This window comes from Elaeis guineensis, chromosome 7 (genome assembly GCF_000442705.2).
Source record: "Elaeis guineensis isolate ETL-2024a chromosome 7, EG11, whole genome shotgun sequence".
In the NCBI taxonomy this organism is placed as follows: Eukaryota; Viridiplantae; Streptophyta; class Magnoliopsida; order Arecales; family Arecaceae; genus Elaeis; species Elaeis guineensis.
Genome location: NC_025999.2, coordinates 97,088,889 through 97,116,106, shown reverse-complemented (window position 1 = coordinate 97,116,106; position 27,218 = coordinate 97,088,889). Strand labels below are relative to the sequence as shown.

Genomic DNA, 27,218 nt, shown 5'->3' with positions numbered 1-27,218 from the left:
TTTGGAGCCAAATTTTTAAGTCTAAAATATTTTGGATTAGAGTTGGATTTAGGTATAATCCAATCTAATTCAGTCCATTTACACCCCTAGTTTTACTCCTATGCATTGCAGTTTTTTGAAAGTTAAAGTTATATGTATCCATTATTTTTAACTACTATATTTGAAAAAAAAATTAAATTTATTTGATTTTTCAGAGATATTGATAACTTACTAAGTATGTAAAACTCATTCCTTCATTTCTTTTTTTTAAAACCCAAAAGAGCATGTGAGGACTGGGACCAAGCAATGATGAGCACATGATCTTAGAAGGCATTTGTTTAGTTTAGTTTTGAATAAATATTGATTTGAATTTATGTTAATCAACCTTATTAGTCATTGGTGAACCATTTTTATTGAAGTAATAAATCAGAAGTTTGCTTTTATTACCATTGCCTGAGTATGGATTGATATGATTGTTAGGATTTGACACCTCGAGATTCAGCCCACATTGAGCCCACAGTGAGATTTACGGTGAAAAATGGAGTTCAACGAGACCAAGATCACCTGAAACGGAGCACGGATGGAGGAGATACGAGCTTTTGAAGTCGGTACGAGAATCGAGGCGGCGGAGGACCACCGGCGATCGGCGGCAGCGGCGCGCTGGACGCGCGACCCAGGCCCGCGGCCCAGTCGGGCGCGCGGCCCAGCCGCGCGCAGGCACGGCCCAGGCCAGCGCGCGCGGGCCGGCCCAGGCCTAGGCGCGGCCTGCTGGCCCTTTGCCCCGGTACACCGTGGACCGAGCAGTCCACGATGGGGCTTGTGGACCGCGTGGGCGTTTCCCATGCATTTCTCGCGGTCCACGACACTATTTCATAGACTGGAGCGCAATCGAGGGCCCAGGTGATTTCCGGTGACGATCCAACGGTTCAGGAGGTTGATTTGGCTTGTTTAGGACTCTTAAACCTAATCTAATTAGGTTTAAACCCTGTTTAACCCTTAAAAAGGGTCTTGTGATGAGCAGGGGGGTTCGGATTTGCGCCGTACGAAGCCCGTACGAACTCGAGAAGAGAGAGAGGCGAGAGTGCTGAGAGAGAAGGAGCAGAAGGCTTCTGGACAGCGGTCGCCAGGCTCTTCAGGGGTTCAGGGGGAGTCTTCAAGAGAGAGAGCTTTTGTGAGGGGAACTTCAGGTGAGAGAGAATTGGGTGTACAAGGATTGAGGATGAGGTCTCCTCTTGTAAAATTTTCTTTTTCATAGTGAAGTTTGCATGCCCCGTGGAGGCGAGCCCTTTTGTGGCTGATCTACGTATTTTGATTGTTTTTCTTTTGTTTTATTTCTTCTTTCTTCCTGCTGCATCGCGTGATACTGAAAAGATCTTGGGAGGTGGTGTCCTGGCCAGACATCCACCCAACAAGTGGTATTAGAGCAAGGCGGTACAAGGATGCAGATTGCAGCGGTGGTGAGCAAGACTGAAGATGGAGAAGACAGGAACAATCAAGATGGAGATCAACAAGTTCGATGGTAAGAGCAATTTCTCCCTGTGGCAGGCAAGGGTGAAGGACGTGCTCATCCAACAGGGGTTGATCGATGCTCTCTTGTACGATGAGAAGCCGACCACCATGGAGGTGCAGGATTGGAAATGGCTACAAATGCAGGAGGTGAGTACCATCCGCATGTACCTGACGGATGAGGTGGTGATCCATATGCTGAGCGAGACTTCTCCGACGGTGCTGTGGTCGAAGCTCGAGGTGTTGTACATGACGAAGTCTCTCACCAACACTCTTTTCCTCTGGAGGCAGTTTTACCAACTGTGGATGACTGAGGGACAGAGCGTGCAGGAGCATCTCAGTCACTTCTAGAAGATCCTCACCGACCTCCTCAGCATTGGTGAGAATGTTGAGGAGAAGATCAGGGTGCTGATTTTGCTGGCGTCGCTTCCCCTTTCGTACGAGTCCTTGGTGACTGCTTTTCTAGTGGAGAAGAGCACTATCAAGATGGACGAGGTCACCACGGTGATACTCCAGAACGAGATTCTCAGGAGGGAGAACCCAGCTTCGAGCTCAGGTGGCGGTAGCTCAGCTTTGGTGGCTTCTGGAGGTGCAAGAGGCGGTAGACGGAGCGACAGGAGATCGTAACGAGGGCGGTCCAAGTCCAGGAGGGACTTGAGCAAAATCAGGTGTTACCGATGTGAGGAGTTGGGGCATCTAGCCAGAGATTGTCCTCAACTCAAAAATCGGACAGTGGCTGCTGTAGCGACGGCTGGCAGCGATTTAGATGGAGATGTCCTGGAGATATCTGACGAGGTATTTACTTCTTTCCAGCAATGGATATTAGATTCTGCATGCCCCTATCATGTGTGTTACAGAGAGGAGCAGTTTGACTCCCTGGAGAACAGTGACGGCACTGTATATCTGCCGGATGGATCGAGCTATGCGATCAGAGGCATTGGGACGGTCAGATGGAGGACACATGACGGTACAGCGAAAAGATTGAGGGAGGTCTGATACATATCCGATTTCAGACGGAATCTTATCTCACTTAGCAGACTGGATTCGAGAGGCTACGGGACGGTAGCTGGTGGAGGAATCCTGAGGGTGCTACGCGGTGATAGGATTGTGCTGGAGGGGAAGAAGGAAAGCAAAGGACATTATTACCTGGCAGGAAGTCCAGTGCGAGGTGGAGCTTCGGGAGCCAGGTGGAGCCCAAAGCGAGGTGGAGCTTCAGGAGGCGGATTGGGCACGAGACAGGAGACTTGGGAGGATGAGAGGCGACGTCGCAAGGTGAGATTCCTATTGCTGCAGGACGATGCCCCGAGCATGTCTCAGGTCAGGAGGAGCACAGCATACGACGGAGATGGGATCGAGCAGCCTGGCTCGACTCCCATGTTTGCCCATCCATGATCAGCAGGCGATTGCCCCAGGGCATGGGGGTGAGGAGATCCAGAAGCTCTCAGAGTTTGAAGGAGGCCGAATATCGAATTGAGGTGAAGATTGTTAGGATTTGATACCTCGAGATTCAGCTCACATTGAGCCCACAGCGAGGTTCACGATGAAAAACGGAGTCCAACGAGATCAAGATCACCTGAAACGGAGCTCGGATGGAGGAGATACGAGCTTTTGAAGTCGGCACGAGAATCGAGGTGGTGGAGGACCGCCGGCGACCGGCGGCGCGGCCGCAGGCGGCGACGCGCGGGACGCGCGACCCAGGCCCGCGCGGGAAGCGCGACCCAGGCGGGCGCGCGGCCCAGGCACGCGCGCGGCCCAGCCGGGCGCGCGGCCCAGGCCTGCGCGCGTGGGCCGGCCCAGGCCCAGGCGCGGCCTGCTGGCCCTTTGCCCCGGTCCACTGTGGATCGGGCGGTCCACGACGGGGCCTGTGGACCGCGTGGGCATTTCCCACGCGTTTCTTTCGGTCTACGGCACTATTCCATGGATCGGAGCGCGATCGGAGGTCCAGGTGATTTCCGATGACGATCCAACGGTTCAGGAGGTTGATTTGGCTTGTTTAGGACTCTTAAACCTAATCTGATTAGGTTTAAACCCTGTTTAACCCTTTAAAAGGGTCCTATGACGAGCAGGGGGGTTCGGATTTGCGCCGTACGAAGCCCGTACAAACCCGAGAAGAGAGAGAGGCGAGAGTGCTGAGAGAGAAGGAGCAGGAGGCTTCTGGACAGCGGTCGCCAAGCTCTTCAGGGGTTCATGGGGGTCTTCAAGAGAGAGAGAGCTTTTATGAGGAAAACTTCAGGTGAGAGAGAATTGGGTGTACAAGGGTTGAGGGTGAGGTCTCCTCTTGTAAAATTTTCTTTTTCATAGTGAAGTTTGCATGCCCCGTGGAGGCGAGCCCTTTTGTGGCTGATCCACGTATTTTGATTGTTTTTTTTTTTGTTTTATTTTTTCTTTCTTCCTGCTGCATCGCGTGGTACTGAAAAGATCTTGAAAGGTGGTGTCCTAGCCAGACATCCACCCAACAATGATATATTTGAATGAGAAGATAGGCTTTGCATCTATTTATGTACTATTTGATAGGAGGTGATATTTCACATTACCTCAGTGATGTGAGTTAGATGATATGATCATTTTGTTTGGTATTACAAAATTTCATCCAGTGATAAAGAATTCGGTGATCAATTCGATGATAGCATTACTGCACAATTACCACACATACCCCAGGTGATCACACATCACTAAAGTTATTTTGGAAAAAAAATATCTCTAATCACTAAATTAGGGAGAAAAAAAAAACTCTAGTCACACCTCCTTTTGTTTATCTACTAGATGTTTATTTTATTTTTATCGATAGATTTAACTAAATAGCATGGATGCCTTTTATTTGTTTGTTTGTTGGATACATATTTTATTTTTATAGATAGATATGGTTAATTGGTAGGGATGGATTATGTTAAACTCTTCATGCTTTTCTTTTCTTCATTTTATTTTGATGGGCTAAATCATTCCTAACGGATAGCTCTGATATTGATAGTCAAAATTAGTTAAACCTAGCCAAGCTCGATTATATATAATATTATTATAATATCATTCTAATAATCTAATCAATATATATATATATCAATAATAATAATAATTACTATTACTACTACATATTTTTGTGAGGAGTTATGAATGAAGAATGTTTAATCAAGTTGTAGAGTAATTATTATATACTAATGTATATGATTATTTATGATATTTTATACATTATCACTATTACTACTTAATGATATATCAAACATAGTGAAGTTCTATTCCTAATGATATTTCAGTGATATATCAAATATAGTGATCATACATCACCCCAGTACTTGTACATTAGCCCAGTACTCATATCATCCCGATGATCATGTTGTTCCGATGATCACATCACTAGTAATATATTAAACAGCATCTTAAGAATTAAATCCTAGGGATGTACGACTGTCTGTCACATGGCCAACTCGACCTTCGGATCAGGACATGATATACCACTTACAAATGCCATCCAAATCTTGTAATTTATAGAGAATATTTAATATTAGAAAGATATTGTAAAACACTACTTTATTTAATTTATAGAACTAGAACACTCGATAAGACTATGAAAACATTCATAACAAAATTTCTTATCGAAAAGCATCAAGGAACAAAAGGAGCTATTAGATACATTCTATTTTATTTCAAATAAATATGAGCACTTAAAGTAGCTTGTGACTCCCATCACATATGCCAATAAATTTTTGATATGTTATCTCTCAATTAAAATATTTTACATATAAATTTACATACTTACATGTATGTATGTGTGTGTGTGTGTAAGCGAGATTGCAGAGTTTAGTTTCTTGTAAAAGATATTAATAATTTTAAAAATAACAAGCCATTCAAATAGAAAATTTAAATTGTTGAATATAATCTACACTATAAAAAAAATATCGAGAAACTAAAATTTATATATTTGACCATCTTGTATCAAGTTGATACAAAATGAATTTTATCAATCATGATATATACATCATAAAATATAAATATATTAAAATTCACTAGATTTTGATAATTAGCTTATAGTAAAATATTATATCATACAATTAAATGATTTATTTTGACACCTACTTGACAATTAGGTTAGAGAATATCAAGATATATGAATCTTGGTTAGATGCTTCTTATAGTATAAATCATAATTAATGGTTTGGACTTTGAATTTGTATGGTCCATTATTAGTTTCAAATTGCTAACTTCATTTTTTTTAAAAACAAATTTAGAACAAATATAGTCATGGGAATCAGAAAATAAAATATTTAAAATTTTAATAAGAATATCTATCAAAGTCATCGATAAAATAGATTTAGTATGTTTAACCACATTTGCCTTTATCCAATCTATAGCACTGTTAGCTTTTTTATAAATATGTGTCACTTCAAAAGATTATAAAGTTGCCTCCAATTTTTTGCAATCATGTTAAATGAGTACTGATCTCTAAAGGAGCCGATCTAGGTAGTCATCTAAAAAGATTTACTTTATCAATCATGATCTACACATCATAAAACATAAATATATTAAAATTCACTAGATCTTAAAAACTAGGTCATAGTAAAATATTATATCATACTATTGAAATGATTTATTTCGACACCTATTTGACAATCAGGTTAGAGACTATTAAGATACATGAATTATGGTTTGATACTTCTTATAGTATAAATCATGATTAATGGTTTTGAACTTTGAACGTACATGGTCTATTATTCATATTGAATTGCTATAACTTCTTTTTTTGGTAAATCGGGTTTATTAAACAAATCTAGAATAAATGCAGCCATAGAAATCAAAAAATAAAATATCTAAAATTTTCGGCAAGAATATTTGTGAAAGTCATCCCAAAAATAGATCTAGAGTGTTTAGTCATATACGTCTTTATCCCATGTGTAGCACTATCACCTTCTCTATAAACATGTATCACTTCAGAAGATTATAGATTGCCCCCATTTTTTGCGACCCATCGTAGCGGAGTACTGATCTTTGAAGGAGTTGATCTAGGTAGCCATCTAACAATTGTCAAGAAATCTTCCTCAACAATAATATGAGTTGTCTTTAGAAATCTTTTGATATATGTTATATCTTTTCATGAAGCATGAAGTTGTGATAAAACATCACTTGTTCTTTTAATGAGAAAACTAGTTTCACCTTAGTCATCTCTATTTAAAATAATGCTATCAAAGTTAATCTTGAAAATTGTTACCATAAAAAAAAAAGTTAATCTTGAAAACACCAGAAGATGGTAGCTTCCAAGTAAGAAGATCCGATAAGATGATGTCGAACCTGCAAACGAAGAGCCATAGTTTCCCCACCTATCAAGGTTTCTTTCAGAGCAAGAACATTGAGCTTAGTGAGATTTATTAACAAAAAGCATAGTTTAGTGGAGATGTTCCATCTAACCTAGACATTAACAATGCAAGGGATGTAAATATATTTGGAGATGCCCACTTTCCAAAATACCCAACCATACACCTTTTTGCTTCCGCATGGCGATAGCTCTATATCTGTGTTTATAGTCTTGTCTTTCTCTGTGCTTATTGTGATTTTGATTTTTATCATTGGTGTGCATTGTCTAACTCCTTTGCGTAGGTAATATTGAGGTGCTACTTGGGATTAGCCTAGTGATTGTTCAAGTCCATGACAATTGATCTGGTGCTCCCCTAATGACAAATGTCAATAGGCGCTAAGTTAGTTGAGGTGAAAATTTACATTTAAACGATTTGAAAATGGATTGGATGCGTCGTGAGAGTGGTAAATCCAATCCAATAGATGTCCCTCTAGGGCCCCAGGCTAACCGGTGAGGCCCGCCAAAACAAATCTACGATACGGGACGGGACCAGATCTACCAAGATTCTCACCGACAAACCAAGCGGGGCCCACGAGAATAACCGGTGTTTAGCTTTTCAAAGGCAAGTCAGCACTCATTGGTTGATGGATTCCACGGCAGATCCGGTCGGTACACGAAGGGAATCAAGCCTTCCCCGTGCTTTATTAATGAATGATCATGACGGCTTGAATGATGTACTACGCCACGGGGCTGGTGATCTAAGATGCTTTGCTGGCAACCTAAAGTTGTCTCAAATATTGTGCGCATGTCTTTTTTCTTTTTTCCCCGTCCCTGCTTTTTCTATGGAGCCTTGAATCGGTAACTGTACATCAAGATTACGATTTTTATTTTAATTTCAAAAAAAAAGTTTTATTTTTATTTTTTAAAAATTTTTGACAATATGTAATGAAAATTGGTCCACTTTTTATTTGTGAAAGACAAATAAGGGCAGGATGACGTGGCCAAGATATAAGGAGAGAGAGAGAGAGAGAGAGGAAGGATGGGTCGATGAGGTTATTAGGATGAGAAAGAGATTGATGTTGAGGGGGTGGGGGGGGGGGGGGTTGAGTAAAAAAAAAAAGAAATAGGTTTGAAAATAAGAGTGAAGATGAGGAATAGCTCGATATCGAGTAGAAAGACAACCGGCAAAATCGAATAAGGGCGATGGGGCTAAGGGTAAGATTGGATGGAAAAAGAAAGATCAAAAAGAAGAGGATGAAAACTATTTTTTAAAATGGAAATAAAAATTTTTATTTTCATAATTTTAAAAAATAATGAAAGATTTTAAAAAGATAGAAGTAGGATAATCAAGTATAATTTCTACATTACATCTTATGTTTCTATTTTTAATTAAAAAAAAATTGCTTACATATCCTCTTGATATTGGAATTCATGTACATACCCTCCCAAAGTTAATTTTATATGTATATCATCATAAAATATTTATTTTACATGTATATTATTTTTTCTTCTTTATATATATATATATATATATTGATGTCATCTAATGTCGTTAAAAAATTAGGAGTTGAAAATTGAAATGACTAAAATATCTTTAATAGATAGACAAGTAAAAAATAATATTTGTAAGGATATACATACAAATAGTAACTTCGCGAAGATATTCATATAATTTTATGTATGTATGAATATATATATAAATTAATTTTATTTTATGACATTTAGATTAGTTTAATTCTTGTTATGCAGAAAATATTGCTCAAAAAAAAAATAGATTCAACAATTAGATAACAAAAGAGATAGGCGGGTATATATGCAAATATTATACACACACACACACACACACACACACACACACACACACACATATATATATATATATATATATATATATATATATATATATGTGTATGTATGTATGTATGTATGTATGTATTCTAATATTTATGGGGATATGCATATAAAAAAAATCTTTAGAAAAAAAAAAAAAAGAAAAAACACTAAACGTGGGCCAAGTTCCTTGTTAAGCAAGATTGTTTCATTAAGAACCACGCTCAGCCCAAAATGGCGAATGAACATGAATTTACGGTCTCGAGGAGAATCCTTTTTGCTTGGTCTTTAGATAAAAGAATTGCTAATGGACAACGGTGGAAAATAAATTCCTGCTGGCTGAATTGATTAAAATTATGATGCAAAAGTGAGGAAGATAAAGATACAAATAATTAGCTCAGACAGCCTTCATGTCATATGTATAGAATGCACCTGATGGGATCTGCCACACATAGCTCGGTGGTAAAAGTTGGCTACATTATTCCAACTTCCATGCAATGACATGCATTAATTTCAGGTTACAGGCATCCCAGAAAACTACAATTAAGCTCATCTAGATTGCGATAGAATGGAGCAAACTGGGCCATTTCCCATGAGTTTCTGCTTTTGAATATTGAGTATAGTTTCTTTGAAATGATCAGTGGAACTCCCACCATTATTCTCAGAAACAATAAATATGGGATAATATGTTTGACAGCATCCTGTGTGACCGATGAAGAGATCCGGATGAGTTCTCAATCGCCCAAAGTGGCCACTACCTGCCCACAAAATTTGCCTGCCTTCCATGACATTGGCACTATGGAGACAAGTAAATTGTGGCGTGATGAGACTCTGCAGAAAAGAGCTGATCCATGAAATACTCAATAGCCAGAATGTTGTTATACCAGACGTATGAGGATTGTGCCAATTGTCACAGAAATGCTAGCGTGGCAGCTAATGCTCTTCCAAAGGCCAATGGACCTTTAATTGCTGGAAGTTTGGTTTGGCTTCAGGCCATATCATTCTTCAACAACAGGAATTGCATGCTCCAGAGTTGCACTGTTAAGCGATCAAGCCATTTCCCCGTTCACAGTGTTGTAAGTGGAGTCATACGAAAACAGTGATTACACCTGCTTCAAAGAAACATGCGCCAAAATATGTGCACAAGAAAGAAAAGGCCACATAGAAGCTGGAGAATTTCCAAGATGAAACTTATAGAACAAGAACAAGAACAGGGACAGTTTGCTTTAGAAAAAGATAAAGAGACGACCCTGGCTGTATGACATCAAGGATAAAGTAATGCATACAGCCTTCACGAGTGTCAAATTAAATGCCAATCCGGGAATACACGAAAGGTATAAAGAAGGCTGGAGAACTTTAAAGACCTAAATAAGTGTCCAATGGCTTTTGAATTTAAGCTGAACCGATACCCTGACTGGAATACCAGATTAAAATATGTGAGCATTGATAAATATTTAATAACGATGAAGAGCGATCATTTATTATCTGCAGACTGACGATCCCACATAAGAATATGAGATAGCAGACCTACTTCAATGAAATTGAGCTTCTTAGCATTTACACCTGCCTCCCCGTAGGATGCATTGACAGAATATCTCCAAAGCCGCAGAAATTACCTCAAAATTAAAAACTATAAGAGCTTAAGCATTCATTGAAATGCTTGATATTAGTTGTAGTTACTATTTAAATGAAAATATAAAGTTTGATATTAAAATGCCTGTACAAATCTGTTTTTGATGGACAATCTTTTTCACCATATCAAACAAGAGAAACATCTAATGAACTTTGAGTGAGATCTGTCATACCACAATAAGTAGATAAAAAAAGGGTAAAAAAGTTAATGCCATATAGAGCCATAAGGCACTTGTAGTCAAAAACCATGCTTGCACAGGTAATGAAAAACTATGCCTAATGGCAAAACAATACAGGCATGTGATATATCTTGATTTTGTTACAACACCCCAACCATCAATGAGGTTGACAGAAAAACTTTACACTCCAGTAAGTCAGACAAGGAATATTTGACCCACCCTCTATCAGACACATTCTTCACATGGAGACAAAATAAATCATATGATTGTCATTGATCAATCCGGAAAATGGTTAGGATGAAGGGATGACAAATCTACTAATGTAAGCATAGATTTCCTGGCACAACAGTTAGAACGCACTATGATCAAAAGGTCTCCACTCTAACAATTCCAAAACAGCATGTACAAGCATCAATCCAAACACAAAATATCTGACCTAGCCCCTAGCTGATAATACATCAAATTGTTTCATCCGATTAGTCCGAGAAGAATTCTCCAACTGAGAAATGTCCTTTTCATTTCTCCTCCCGTAATAAGTCTGATCCTGTATCTGTGGAGTTTCACTCCTGAAAGCCACTTGATGCAGCTGTAGCAAAGCAAGCATACTTACAGCAAACACAGCAGCGTTCCCTAGCACACTGCCAATACTTTCCAATTTGAATGACTTCTTAGCTAAAGCCAAACTGGAAATCAACATCTGCATCATGACGCATGACCTTTTTCCCTCATGAATTTCCAAATTATCACCTGACTGATTCCTTGGCATCTCACAGAGGTTTTTCGGTGAGACAAAATGGCCAGTATTATGCACATCTCCAACAAACTCCACAGCTTCGTCGATGACTTGGTACTTCTTTCCCTTATGATCAGCCAATCTCATTGCAAGAATGATTCGACTTTGCTCTAGCCTTGCTATAGCAGCATCTCGTTCTGCTCGCTGTTGTGATTGTACAGTCTGTAGGGGAATTATACATGTTAACTTAATGTCAAAAGTTATGCCTAATATAATATACCCATACGCAGAATTCTTGCAGACAAAATGCAAACAGCTCTAACTGTGATCACTAACTTTAAACAATTAACAGTAGCATGTCATTTATGAATGCATCTTTGTGTAGAACTAGAGTTAGTATTCTAGACTCATATTTTTATGAAATTTGTTAAGAGTTCTTAGACAAGAAGATCCCTTTTGTAAGATTGCTTATTTAGAAAGAAACCACATATTCAGTATGCATAAAGAATATAAATGGTCGTCCTTGTGCAGATAAGAGTCATGGATATGTTAATAATTCTGAAGGTGCTGCAACCAATCTCTCACACTCCAATCTCATTTGTATAAGAGCAAATTTCCAGACATAACCAAAATTCAGAAGTGATCTACTAACATCGTTCACGATGTTGATTAAAGAATAATAGGCCGCAGAACCTAAATGATAATAAATTTTCTCATGGACACAAGCCTCTTATCCTCAAAAATCTACTAACATTAATTGTACTTTGTAGAAAAAAAGTGACATGGTGCACCTTAAATGATCCACCACCAACACAATACCATGGAGGAGTGTAAAAGAATGTCTAGGTTTTTCTGATTAAAGATGGAGAAAAGAAATAGAATTGAACAATCATTATACAAATATGTAAATAGTGGAACAAAATGATCCAAATTGGAATGAAGATCTCATATACTAATTAACAACATATAAATCAAGATAAGGAAAACCGATTTACACAACCCTTATCTGGATCTTTTACAATACACAATTACAAGTTAAGAAAGAAAATTTTCTAGGAGGTATCACTTGACAGCATTGAAAGGATCATGGAAACTGTAGAAGTTTCTGTTTTTTTTGTTGCAGCAAACATATGGACTGTAGTTATCCAATGGGACACATTCTTTGATTACATCTTCTAGTCCAGCCAACCTATAAGGCCTGTTACAATTTTTGCTGGAGATCCACATCAGAGGACTCACCCTCAACCAAATAAGGCCCAGACCATCAGGCAGTTACCACATTAAAAATCTGCCAAGGATGGTTTTTCCCTGCTATTTTCTTTTTCACTTTATCTTTACACCAACACAGTTTTGAACTTTGAACTGTCGCCTAATTATCTACTAGAAAAAGGAAAAATTCAGAGTTTTTTTTTTCTTTTGCTTGGCATTTCCATCAGATATCCAGCAATTTATTTTAGAAATTTATAGCACCTGAAATCTCATAAAAACATATAAATATCTTTGATAGCTAGTATATCAGTTAATCCAAGGTCCCCTACATTGTTCATCGGTTCTGCATGAGTGAAGTATTGATTTTCCCTCCAGATAACACATCCATAAACATTTTTAAAAAAAAAAAAATAGTAACTGATTGAATAGAACCATAATAACATGTAGAAGCTTCTGGCCAAAAATGTTACATGGGTCATTCACAAGTAATGAAGTGAGAAATAAAAACATACACAAAGAACACCTTTGTTAATAGCATGATAAATCAAATATGTCACCAAACTAGGAAGCTTGAGAATCAATTTTAACTAAAAGGTAAAAAATTACTGAAAGATAACTTTAACATTTTATAAGCTACAAAAATTTTCTCCAGTAAGAAATTTTCTAGTTCTGAATGCCATTCATCCTTCCAGCACACAAAATATAATCTTTTTAAAATTCTTATGAATTTGTGAACTCCTAACCCGCAATTAGACCCCGTGAATATATTATAAAAAGCGAAAAATAACGACTCAACGAATTATGCAATCAAACACAAACTTGCTCATTTTAAAAAATAATAAAGAATCAGAAAAGCAAATTTACTTAAAAGTTGATTGGACATAAAGATCTTGGCGTTTTATTTTCCAACCACAAAACGAATGAAATAGACAAATAAGAAATCGGAACAAAACATGACTTTAGAGGAGCTCACATGGAAGAACTCGAGCTGGTCCTCAAGGTTCTCGAGGGCGGTCCGGATTGCGTTGAGGCTCCTCGCCTCCGCCATCACCGCTTCCTCCTCCTCGGCCCGGAAATCCTTGACGAACACGAACCCGCTCCTCCCCTCACCTTCCCCACCGGCCACCTTCACCGCCGCCGGCCGGTGCTTGTTCTCCCAGGCGGACTGGCTGAGGGCCTTGATAGATTTAAGGAAGTGGGCCCGGGAGATTGCGTGGATGGCGTCGCTGATCTTGTCGTGAAGGTCCCAGATCCTCTCCAGCACTGCCTCGATCTCCTCCATCTCCCATCTCATCGGGAGCTAATCTAGGGTTACGGTTAGGGTTAGGGTTTCCCGGTCGCCCGTCCGATTCGGCAATCAGACACCTGGGAAACGCCTAGGCGGGATTCTGGAGCAGAGGAGAGGAGGTTCTTAAGGCCGAGAGCCTCGGAGGCATGCGGGGTCCATCAGAAGCCGTGATCTGGACCGTCAATTAATTAAACTCGCCTACGCCTGGTCCACGGCCATTCTGGAAGTGCGGTACGCACGAGCGAACGGAATGGATTGATGCATGTGGTCCTCCGACAATTTTTTAAAATGGAATCAATATTATCTTCGTGGGCGCTCACACTAACGCCGGTGGCAGTTGGGCTCGTGGAATGTGCAACAGAGGCAGTTAGGGCTTGCTTAACGGTGCTCAGGCTCTTGATTGGGAGGCCGTCCTGTAAAACGATTTTCCTGACCTTTCTTGAGAATCCTTTTGCGGAGAAGGGAGTTCATAGAGCCACCTTCAGACTTCCCCATTGACAAAGCTCTTGGAACCTTTTTCCTTCGAGATCTTCTGGATACCATTGAGAAGGATCTTGGGAACTTTTTTGCTCAAATATCATGGCAAAGCTAAGGTAGAAAATATCATTTGCTTTTATATTGATTTTGTTAAAATTTGATGTCTCGAGATTCGATCCATATTGAGTCCACGGTGAAATTCATGATGAAAAATGAAGTCTAACGAGATCAAGATCATCCCAAATAAAGTTTGGACGGAGAAGATACGTGCGATTGAAGTTGGCACAAAACTTGATGCGGTGGAGGACCACCGGCGACCGATAGTGGGCCGGCAGAGCAGTGGCGGTGCTGCCACGCGCGGCTTAGACGCGACAGCATGCGGGTCGGGCGCATAGGGCACGACCCAATGCGTGGGCCAGCTCGGGCCCAGGCGAGCGAGGCGCGACCTAGGCCCAGGCGCGCCCCTGAGAGCCCATTGCCTGATCCATCGTGGATCGGACGGTGCACAACCCACCGCGTGGGCGTTTTCCATGCATTTCTCGCGGTCCACGGCATTGTTCCATGGACTGGTGCGATAGATCAGGCGGTGCAAAACCCTCAGCGTGGATCGCATGGGCGTTTCCCACGTATTTCTCGCGGTCCACGGTACTGTTTCATGGACTGACGTGCGATCAAAGGACGTGGGTAGTTTCCGATCATGATCCAACAGTTCGGAACTTGATTTGGGTGTCATTAGGACTCCTTAACCCGTTCTAATCGGTTCTTAAGGCCTTTAAAAGGCCTTATGCGTGGAACAACTTTGGGTGGTGGCTCGGTTTTTTGGTGGCGTGCATGGGCTTCAGCAGAGAACCCGAATTCAGAAAGAGAGGTGACGCACGGTGCTGAGAAGAAAAAGAGCAGGAAGGCTCCTGGACAGTAGACAGTGGTCACTTCAAGAGTTCAAGGGGGTCTTTCTAGAGAGAGAACTTTTGTGAGGGAGAATTTCCTGTGAGGGAGAAATTGGATGTACGAGGATTGAGGATGAGATCTCCTCTTGTAATATTTTTTTTTCTCATAGTGAAGTTTGCATGCCCCGTGGAGGCGAGTCCTTTTTTGGCTGATCCACGTATTTGATTATTTTTGTTTTATTTCTTTTTCCTTCCTACTGCATCGTGCAGTATCGAAAAGATCCTGAGAGGTGGTGTCCTGGTCAGACATCCATCCAACAAGTGATATCAAAGCGAGGCGATACAAGGATGCAGATTGCAGCAGTGGTGAGCAAGACTGAAGATGGAGAAAATAGGATCAATCAAGATGGAGATCAACAAATTTGATGGAAAGAGTAATTTCTTCTTATGGCAGGCAAGGGTGAAGGACGTGCTCATCCAACAAAGGTTAATTGATGCTCTCTTGTGCGAGAAGAAGCCGACTACCATGGAGGTACGGGATTGAAAATGGCTACAGATGTAGGCGGTGAGTACCATCCGTATGTACCTAATGGATGAAGTGGTGATCTATGTACTTAATGAGACTTCTCTGATAGTGTTATGGTCGAAGTTTGAGGAGTTGTACATGGCAAAATCTCTCACCAACATTCTTTTCTTCTTGAGGCAGTTTTACTAGCTGTGGATGACTGAGAGACAAAACGTGCAGGAGCATCTAAGCTACTTCCAGAAGATCTTCACCGACCTCCTTAGCGTTAGCGAGAATGTTGAGGAGAAGACCAGAGCATTGGTTTTGCTAGCGTCGCTTCCACCTTCGTATGAGTACTCGATGACTGCTCATCTAGTGGGGAAGAGCACTATCAAGATAAATAAGGTCACCGCGGTGATACTTCAGAATGAGGTTCTCAGGAGGGAGAACCCAGCTTCGAGCTCAAGTGGTAGTAGCTCAGCTTTGGTGGTTTCTGGAGGAGCAGGAGGTGATAGACGGAGTGACAGGAGATCGCGACGAGGGTGGTCCAAGTCTACGAGGGACTTGAGCAAGACCAGATGTTATCGGTGTGAAGAGTTGGGACATCTAGCCAGAGATTACCCTCAACTCAAGGATCAGACGATGGCTGCTGTAGCGACGGTTAGTAGCGATTCAGAAGGAGATGTCCTGAAGATATCTAACGAGGTATCTACTACTTTCTAGTAGTGAATTTTAGATTCTGCAAGCACCTATCATATGTATTACAGAGAGGAGCAATTTTACTCTCTGAAGAACATTGAGGATACTGTTTATCTGCCGCATGGATCGAATTGTGCGATCAGAGGCATCGGGATGGTCAGTTGAAGGACACATGATGGTGCGTGAGGAGATTGGGGGAGGTCCGATACATACCCAATTTTCGGCAGAATCTTATCTCATTGAGCAGACTGGATTCGAGAGGCTACAGGACGGTAGCTGGTGGAGGAATCCTGAAGGTGCTATGCGGTGATAGGATTGTTCTAGAGGAGAAGAAGGGGAGGAGAGGACATTATTATCTGATGAGGAGCTCAATGCGAGGTGGAGTTTCAGGAGCCAAGAGGAGTCCAGAGCGAGGTAGAGTTCCAGATGGAGGTGGATCGAGCACGAGACAGGAGATTCGAGAGGATGAGAAGCGACGTTGCAAGGTGAGATTTCTATTACCGCAGGATGATGTTCCGAGCAGATCTCAGGTCAGAAGGAGCACAGCATACGATGGAGATAGGATCGAGCGGTCAGGTTCGACTTCCATATTGGCCCATCTATGATCAGCAGACGATTGCCCCGGGGCATGGGGGTGAAGAGATCCAGAAGCTCTCAGAGTTAGAAAAAGATCGAATATCGAGTCGAGATGGAGATTGTTAAGATTTGATGCTTTAAGATTTGGTCCACATTGAGCTCACAGCAAGGTTCGCGATGAAAAATGGAGTCCAACGAGATCAAGATCATCCCAAATGAAGTTCGGATGAAAAAGATACGCGTGATTGAAATCGGCACAAAACTCGATGCAATGGAAGACCGCCGGTCGAGCGGCCGTGCGTGGCCCAGGCACAGCAGTGTGTGGGTCGGGCACGTAGGGCGTGGCGCGTAGGGTGCGGCCCAGGCCCGGGCGCACGGGGCGTGCGGGCTGGCCTAGGCCTGGGCGCTTGGGGCACGGCCCAGGCCCAAGCGTGCGGGCACGCGGGCCGGCCCAGGCCCACGTGCTCGGTCCACCATGGATCGGGCAGTGCACAGCCTACCGCATAGACTGCATGGGCATTTTTCACGCATTTCTCACGGTTCACGGCACTGTTCTGTAGACCGACGTGCGATCGAAGGGCGTGGGTAGTTCTCGATCATGATCCAATGGTCCGGGGCTTGATTTGGACGTCATTAGGACTCGTTAACCCGTTCTAATTGGTTTTTAAGACCTTTAAAAGGCCCGATGCATGGAAGAACTTTGGGTGGTGGCTCGGTTTTTTGATGGCGCGCACGGACTTCAGCAGAGAACCCGAATCCAGGGAGAGAGGTGACGCACGACGCTAAGAAGAGAAGGAGCAGGAGACTCCTGGATAGCAGACAGCGGTCACTTCAGGAGTTCAGAGGGGTCTTTTTAGAGAGAGAGCTTTTGTGAGGGAGAACTTTCTGAGAAAAAAATTGGATGTATACGGATTGAGGGTAAGATCTCTTCTTGTAATATTTCTTTTTCTCATAGTGAAGTTTGCATGCTTCGTGGAGGCAAGCTCTTTTTTAGCTGATCCATGTATTTAATTATTTTTATTTTATTTCTTCTTTCTTCCTGTTGCATCGTATGGTATCGAAAAAATTTTGAAAAATGGTGTTCTGGCCAGACATCCATCCAACAGATTTTGATATCAGAGAAAGAAGCTTCAAAACACCCATCGAATTTTAGATCCATTAGCTTACTTAATGGTATTTTTAGCATCACCACCAAAATTTTTGCTAATTGTCCACAACCTCATTTGAACTTTGATTCAATGAGAGCTATCAATGTTTATCAAAGGAGGTGCATTCTAGGTAAGTCTTTTTTTTGTTGCTCTAAGGAAGAGGGGCATGACCCAAATCTGACATAATCGATCGACGGGAGAGGATTGGTTAACTTGTAACCAAATTGACGTAACATATTAAAGCAATAGGCTATTTTTTTCATTTTTTTTTAGTACAAGCGAATGCTCACACCAGTCTAGTTTGGGTGCATTTTATAAGGTCAAAAAATAAAATATTATGTAGAGCCTACGAATAGATTTGATTCTGATGTTAGTTCAGTCGTCGGTATGCTCCGCCACGTAGGAAACGACCCAATCGGTGGTGCTGTTCGTCTCCCAATAGACATGGTGAGCCGATGCCCCTATGCAATCACAAACGCACAACCGAATGTCCCGGAGGAGCGGATGCTTGTCCATATGTATTATCTCATCTTGGATCTAGTTAATCATGAACGTAGAGTCACCCTCAATGATGATTCGCTCTGCTCGTAATTTCTATCGAGCGTAGATGATACCTGCCAAAACGGCACGAGCTCCACTCTCGGGATGGTGGGTCCAAAAAGATGCGAACCTCCTACTGCAAGTAGTCTAGCATCCAGCTCTCGGATAATAAATCCTGTGCCACCCTTGCCATCCTTGATGCTACCGTCGAATTTAATCTTGACAAACTCTAAGAGTGGAGGTTCTCAGGAGATGAGGATAGCCCTTTAACTCACTGCAGAAGCAGCAGGGGAGCCCTAGGACTTGAAGATGTCAAGGAGAGGATCGATAGCATCGAATCGGCTGTACTCCATGATCAAACATAAGGCTTTCTTGAGCATCCATCTAGCAGACACTATCTCTACTTCGAAGACCAACCTATTCTTAGCGAGTCAAGTCTAATAGACAATATACGCCACCTTGCCTCCCAAAGCATCAGTTATCCCTTCAGCAATATATCGACGAATCACCTCCAAAAAGTGGCCCAGCCAAGAACCACTACTGGTCTCCTACGGCTGGCCACCCATCTGCCTCCAAATCAATCTCGCCCTCAGATAACGCAGGAGGGTGTGCTTTGTCGACTCATCCTCCAGTCCGCAGATAGGGCAGAATGTCGGGATCTCCATGCCTCTACCCCCAAGCACCATCCGTGTCGAGAGTCAGTCCTAAGTGACATTCCAAAGAAAGAGCCTCATCCTGGGGTAAGCAGCTACTCTCCAGATTTAGGCACCTTCAATCTTAGAACTCGTCGCAGGCTTGCATCTCTGGAATAGGTCCTTCGTGGGCACTCTAAGACAATAGGAGCGGCCCCACACCCTCAAGTTTTGATGGCGATGGACCGGGATCGAAATAGTGAGGATCTAATTGGCAAGCGAGTCACTGAACATATAGGCAACATCTTGTGCTTTCCAGCCCCTCCCATTATTAGAGATCAAATCACACACCCGAAGCTGGTCATCGATCTCCATACTAACAAAAATTGGCCAACGGGTAAGGGGCAGACTGGAGATCCAAACATCCTGACTAACATCCACTGACCTCGTATCACCAATCACCCATCTAACTTGATCAAGAATAATAAGGGCATGAGCACAGATCTCCTTCCAGATGAAGGAGCAACCTCGAGCTGGCTGGACCTTAGATCCCTGACTCCACGTCCCATAGTGGGCGCTCATGATCTTGCTCCACAAACACTCTGGCTGGGTGAGAAATCTGATAGCATGCCTAATGATAGAGGTTTCTTTCTTCACAAAAAGAGAAGAGATCCTCAATCCCCCATCCTCTAGAGGGTGGTAGATGACCTTCAAAGATAGCAGATGGATCCCTCGGCTATCGTGCCTAGAGCGCCATAGGAAGCTCCGGAATCGTTGCTCCAAACATTTAAGAAAGGCACTTGGAACAACTATATTCGTCAAGAGATACGTCGGAACAGAGCTCAAGACTAATCTCAAAAGCGTCATCATGCCCGTCATGGAAAGGGAGTTGGCCTACCAACCCTTAAGCCGATCCAGAACCCGCTGCTCCATGGGCCTACAGTCCACCCTCCGAAGGCCTCCCAATGATGGGAACCCCTAAGTAGATCAGGGTTCTGGTTTGATCTTGAATCTCCAATTTCTTCCGAATCGTCTGCTTCACTTGTGACTTCAACTTGGGACTGAAGAGTACAGTCGACTTTTGTAGATTCACAAACTGCCCAGAAGACCGACAGTAGGCCTTGACGATAGCTGTGAAGCACCTCGCATTACTAATCGAGGCCCAACCAATCAGAAGGCAATCATCTGCAAAAAAGAGGTACGAAAGAGGATACACTCCACAGGCAGACCAGGAGGGCTCCAGCATCGACTCCTGGACCGCCGCCCTCAAGGCTCGAGAAAGAGTGTCAGCATATAAAATAAATAGGTAGGAGGATAGGGGGCAATCTTAATGCAACTTGACTGTCGATTGAAAGAACTCTGTTAGGGCACCATTGATCACGATGGCAAAGCTCGGACTCTCCACGCCATATTTTTTTGGCTAAATCATATGACATAATAATATAAATAAAATAATTAAATCACCGATATGATAGCCCGCATATATTCTACAAATTAACTATTTATATACAAATTGATACGTACATACAAAGATATATGCATATGTGCATATATATTAAAAATAAAATAATATAATATATATATACTCTCGCGGCTTGATGGGTTGAGGAATGAGGGACTTGGTCGGAACCTGATTCGGCTTCTAGCAGGATGCAATTGGCTGACCTGTACCTGTCTTGTGAATCCAACAAGTTGGGTCTATGATGAGTCATCTAGATCAGCCGGATCAAAAAATTGCCACCCCTAGTATGTAGCCATGGACTCATTAACGGGTTATGGATGGTGCGCTAAAATATCATTTTCAATTTGAAGATCCTATAATCTCACGATGGGATAATCATATGCATATGATGTCATATATTTGTCATGCTCCCACCCTAAGGGCCTCAATCTAGGAATCCAAAAACCACTACAAGGTCATAATGCAAAGCTCTATAAATATGCAAGTCACTTAACTTGCAAGTCAATCACAATAAAGTAGACAAAAGTGCATGACAGATATATAACACCATTTGACTTTGTACTATTGCACAGTGATTTTTGATTATGTTATTTGGTTTGTTATAACTAAATTATAGGGTTAAATGCATGCTTGTAGAGCTCTACACTATAAGTTTGCGGCGATTGTTGTATCCTGATGTCGTCAGAGCAAGACATAATAATAACCTCATCCACCAATGTAGCATTCCAGAGATAACCAAACCATATAATCAATTTCCATGAATATAAATTTCCTCAGTTTTTGGTAACATAAATGGATAACATAGATACTTCGCATGCTTGATAAGTACCCTCCCCTAACTAAAGTGAATAAAGTTACTTACAACAATATTTCTATGGGGGCTGTTTGGCATTGCTTACCTTACCTATTTTTGTTTCAAAAAAAAAAAAAAAAAGAAGAAGAAGAAACGTGAACTAGTCTGAACATATATGATTTCCTTTCTAAAATTGTTTCAACATTTTTGATAGCACAAATCATTGCTTTCACCCAACCATGTTATTTTAGTTGGTTGGCACTCAGCGCCTCTCCTCTAAGGACAAGTTAAAGCAGGTTCATGGTTCAAAAAATAGTTTTTCTTTTTTTTGAGAAAAAAGTGAATACAAAATCTAATATAAAAATTACATAAAATCAATATTCAGTGAAAATGTATCTTTGAAATAACATGTGTCTAAGGTATGAGAATTCATATTTGTAAGGAATTAATGAGGACTCTTCTTAATTGTGTTCTTCCTCCATAAAATATGTAAACTAACAAACTAATTAAAACATTGGGTGCCTGTTAGAAATTTCCTTAAGCTTAAAACTTTGGGACATCCATGGAGTATAATAAATAGAAAACATAAATCAAGGGAAAAAAATTACACACAAGACTTTCTCATAGAATTCTTCAATATGAATGCAATTTTCCCAAAATATTTCTTCCCTTTCTCACCTCCATGCAGAAGATAGACAAACAAAAATCCATCTTCTCATTTATAAATAGAAAAACAATAAGAAGAACATCAACAAGCCACCCCAACGAGCAGCACTGCAACAACAACAACTCATAATAGCTCACAAACAGGCCCCATGCCCACGCTCCCAATGCTACAGCTATGGTAGCAGGGCCCAGCCTTGTTATCATGATGTTGGTGGACCTGGTGTCATGCGTTGTAGTCCTTGTTCATCTCCATCATATCACACCTGCCTGGTGCGAAATTGAATCGTACAACCAGCCCAAAAAATAAAATTATTCATTTATATTATGAAAATCTAGTGCTTTTGTCAAAGATTTCAGTAACACTAATATCGCCGAATAAATGATTTGCTTTGAGAAAAAAAAAAGTAACAACTATTGATTATCCAGTTTTATCATAACCTAACTTTTTGGAAACAAAACAATGAATATTAGATATCTTAAATCATGAAAAAGGATAATGATATTGTTGTGTTTTTCAACCATGCAATTATTTAATAGCCTTTTCAGCCGGTGGATGTATTTAAATCTAAATTACTAATTTCACACATGTGAATTACATTGAAGGCTGCAAATAACGATCTTGTTACGTGAGGCCGTTATGATAGAATACGATTAAATGCCAAATATGATAAAAGCTATGACCAAAAACTAGTTAAACTACGTAATGGAAGGTGTTAAGCTACAGGAAACCATAATTGTTGCCCCTTACAATTTTACCCCGCAAAAAGTACCTCACGTGGGTAAGGAGGAGCCCGCACTACATAAGCAGTAAACTCTCTTGATTGTATCCTCCCGATGCCCACTCCACAAGAGCTCCTCCAACAAGGGAGTGTACTGCTGCAGATAGGGGATGGATTCCCACAGACTGCACCAATGTTGAGGTTACGTGTCGGTATTGTTCGCTCTGGGAGCGCGTGTGCCCGCTACAGAGAACCACAATCGCTGCCTCTCACGATTTTATCCCGCAAAAGGCATCTCACGTGGACAAGAGGGAGCCCACACTACATAAGCAGTAAACTCTTTTGATTGTATTCAGTATGAAATTTTCGAACTCGATGTTCCCGATGCCCACCCCACAACAGAAGGACTACAAAATCATTGCAACTATCTTTTCCTTTTTTTTTTTTTTTTTTTTTTTTTTCCTACGATAGAAATATTTCGTTAGACTTCTATACTCTGTGTCCAGAATAGAAACCAAACTGCATAGGAAACAAATTGATCATCACAATGCTCAATATATATATATATATATATATATATATATATATATATATATATATATATATATATATATATATATATATATATATATATTATCAATTAATTTATCCGGACTTGTAAGCCGGCTAACTACATTATTGGCCTTGATGTGTGAATTTGTACATGAAGATACGGAATTAACAAAATATTTTTCTCAGCATATAATCTGTTTCTACTCACCAAGCCGGTCACCGACGAGGAAGGTCCTTGCCTTTGCATAATCCCGATAGAAAGAAGGATTGATGGGGATCTTCCAGCCTTTTTTACCTCCCACGACGTGATCCATGGAACCGGACGATCCTTGGAGAAGGTAACCCCTTACTCCTAGGAGAAACAGAGGACTCGGAAGCGCGCCATATGTCTCCCTCACGACTCGTATCGTTTTGTTTTCCTCTTTCCTTCTTTAATTTTTTTTTTGTAAACATTTTTTTTCTTTTCTTTTATACCATTTGTTCTCAAGGACGAGGCTCCTGGTGCATATGGAAACCTGAAAGGAAGTTCATGTGTGGGTTTTGCACGCTTGTTGTTTTTAAAAACCTTGTTTAATATTCTGCCAAAAAAAAAACCTTAATAATAAAATTAACACCAATGGATGACGATAGTTTCGGCAAAATAAGGTTTAGCGGTTCTTAAGTTCCTCAAAGTTTGTGAATGGTATGTTCTCTCTGGACCCATATTATAAATTTCTTTAACTTCGGTGGCACAAGATATCCCTTTTCAAAATGTATTTAGAATGCACCAGCCCCGGAAAAATGAAAGTATTTCTTTAGCTAGCGACGAAAAATAAGCCATACAGAGGAAAAATTCTTGCAAAGAATTGATGGAAAATTAGTTCTGGATGTATTTTGTGTGAGATGAATTTAGACTCTGTGAAACGGTTTAGATGTCTTTTTGCAAAGAGTCCATGGACTATCATCAAATTGCAGCTAGATTTAAGAGGGAGACTAACCGCTTTTTATGATTTATAGACAGTTTGGAGATCGAGGAACAAATGAAGCTGGAAATCAACTAACTAGTGTAATTTGTTGGAAAAAATAGAGGGAGAAGAATCCACATCTTTTCCTCGACAAGAAGAGAATTATTTATGCTATTTTGCAGAAGGTGTTTCTTAATTTCTTACAGTAGTTGGGGCTGTTGCATCAAGGCTCGGGGGTGCTAATGTGACCAAAGATGGAAGGAGATCCGGACATCGAGGCATTGGGATGAACCTATAAAAAAAACCCACTCACACCAGAGGTGGAGCCTCCGACAGGGGATCCTCCGATGATTAAGTCAGCGGAAGTTTGAGCACAGATATAGAGAGGATATAAGAGCTAGTAAGGCTGCAAATGGGTCAGATTGATCCATGAACCAATCCGATCTGATCCGCATAGACTTGATCCGAACTGTTTTAAAGGACCCACGAATCCAGGTCGATTATAAAATTAGACATGTTTCATTTTTTGGATAAGATATGAATTTATTAAAGTTTGATCCGATCCGATCCGATTCTTAGAGATATTTGGATTGATTTGGATCTTAAGATAAATGACCCAATCCAATCCGACCTGTTCCGAACCCAATACAAGATCCAAATACTCATCTGATAACTGAATCCGAATCTATCCTCAATCTCTCTCCCAATCTCTCAGATACTCTCTTAAAATAAAATAATATTTTCTTCCCATCTTTAACCATTCTCTTAAAAGAAGTTATAAGTTCAACCATTTTTATCAGTATTTATCAATTTTCGTTGATATTCTTGAGTTTTTCACATATGTAAATAAAATTAGACTTGGTCTCCCATAATTATAGGTGTATCTTAAAAATTCATGATCAATTTCTTGGTCATAGAATATGACGAACTTTTTTGAAGCTAGATTTTTTAGGATGGTATGTCACAACCTATAATAAGGCAATCTTCATCGTGCTTTTCGAAAGTTTAAAATATATAATCTTCTAAAAAAAAAATTTGGATGGATGAGTGAACCCCATGCCATTACTTATACAATTTTTTTATTATTCTTTCATATAATTTTTAATATTTGATTGCAACTAATGCACACATTCTTCTCCTCAAAATTGGCATCATTTGTAATTGAATACATGCAATAAGCTTTTCAACTATTTGTTTTCTATAAATGAAGGGAAGAACTAATTCATTAACAAAAAAAAGTTAGTTAAATCCGATAGTAATGCAAATAAGGTTGCTTATAGATATTTTATTTATTGATTTTATTATTTATAATCTAGATTCGAACCAATCAGAACTTGGATCCGAACCGAACCATATTTTATAGATCGGAGCTAGGTCATATATGAATCTGATCTGACCCGAATGATCTGCTGGATCAAAAAATTTGATCATGGATCCGATTCGATCCGATCCAATCTTCTATTGGATTGGGTTTAAGTCCAATATTTAAATCCGATCAAAAAATCGGATCAGAGCGGAATCACTCATGATCTGATCCGATCTGACCCATTTGTACCTCTAGGAATTAGTGGTGACTTGGGTTGGCTTGTCAAAGCTTACCCGAGCTTACCAAGATTCTCCTTATTATCTTTTTATATAGGGGGTATCAGAGTTTGTTGTGCCTAGACCCATAGATTGTTAGGCGTGGATGTTTATTACGCCCACGTGGCGACGTTCTGGGAGTTTGTTAGAAGATTCCAACTAATTGCGTACGTGGCTCGATGAGTTGGTGGACTGGGGTCGGTTATAGCTGAGGTATCGTTCTAGTCAGATTTGTATAAGCACGAATCATGGGACATTGCCTTAGGTCGGCAGGGTTCCGACCCAAAGGTTGGCGAGAGTTCGATCTTGTGCGGTCGTTTTGCCTTAGCTTCTCATGATGGATTTTGTAATGCCTTTCACCATTCTGTTACTTCTGTCGGTTCGAGATTTTCAAAGATGAGTCTCGAGATCTATGGTTGAGGTGGCTCAATCCCACAATATGGGCTATATCCGTTCGTCAAAGATGGAGACCTTGCATTAAAACATATTGATAAGATTGCAATCCTGGTCTTCTTTTCTAAATCCGCTGTAAATCTTGGATCTGAAACTTGTTTGTCTTTTCCATGCTACTTGAATTTTACTTTATTCCTATATTTCCTATTCTCCGTTTCATATAAATATTTTAAATTCCTCCATGCTTCCTTGATAAATAAGTGTTAGCATCCTGGTACCTCGCATCAAATAAGTTTATCAAAGTGTTATCTCAAATCAGTGACCACTAAAACATAATACATTAAAAAAGATAAAATAAAAGAAAAAGAAAAACGCTGTATTGGCTCTCGAAACCACAGCCCTCTCCCCCCCTCTCTCTCTCTCCCGACCTTTATAAATAGAACTTCAAAAAAAATATTTGTTTCGTTGAAATTATTAATCCATCATCGCTCTGCCTTGAGATTTGAGTTTTGGATAATTTGCTTTATCGAGATTTGTATTGGGGAAAAGGGATCACCAGTTGGCCAGTCCTCAAGTTTTTAACAAAAAGAATCTCTTAGAAATACAATGCCTTTTGGGTGTTACTGCTCCCAGGAAAGACCTTACGAGTTTAGACATCAAAGTCATCATCAACCGACTGTATATTAAGGGTCAGAAAATTGTAGCTGTTAGATCAGAGATATACATATATCCAGCTGAGAACGGGAGACCTGAGTGAAGAAGATTACACTTCTCACCGCAAGCAACCGTCCATGACCTAAAGTCTTAATATCAATTAACTTATCGATTTACTAACTTTTTTTGGTCATATTCCACCACGACTGCGATCCACAAGTTCTTATTTTCATCAAGAAATTTTGTGTGCACCACGAACGGTATATAAAATTCAACGTAGAGTGCACACCATCTTATCTGATCTATCTAACCACCGTTTTCTAACATGCATGTAATGCTTGCAGTTTTATTTT

At 40.6% G+C, this 27,218-nt stretch overlaps 1 protein-coding gene across 1 annotated transcript; it reads right to left on the bottom strand.

The window, feature by feature from the left end:
- Positions 1–10,650: 10,650 nt before the first annotated feature.
- LOC105048231 (plastid division protein PDV1-like) lies at positions 10,651–13,860 on the bottom strand. Its single transcript, XM_010927480.4, has 2 exons — positions 13,323–13,860; positions 10,651–11,362 (listed from the first exon to the last, which is right to left on the bottom strand). Exons 1-2 carry the CDS (start codon positions 13,641–13,643, stop codon positions 10,844–10,846), a joined length of 840 nt encoding a protein of 279 aa, XP_010925782.2. The 5' UTR covers positions 13,644–13,860; the 3' UTR covers positions 10,651–10,843.
- Positions 13,861–27,218: the final 13,358 nt, after the last annotated feature.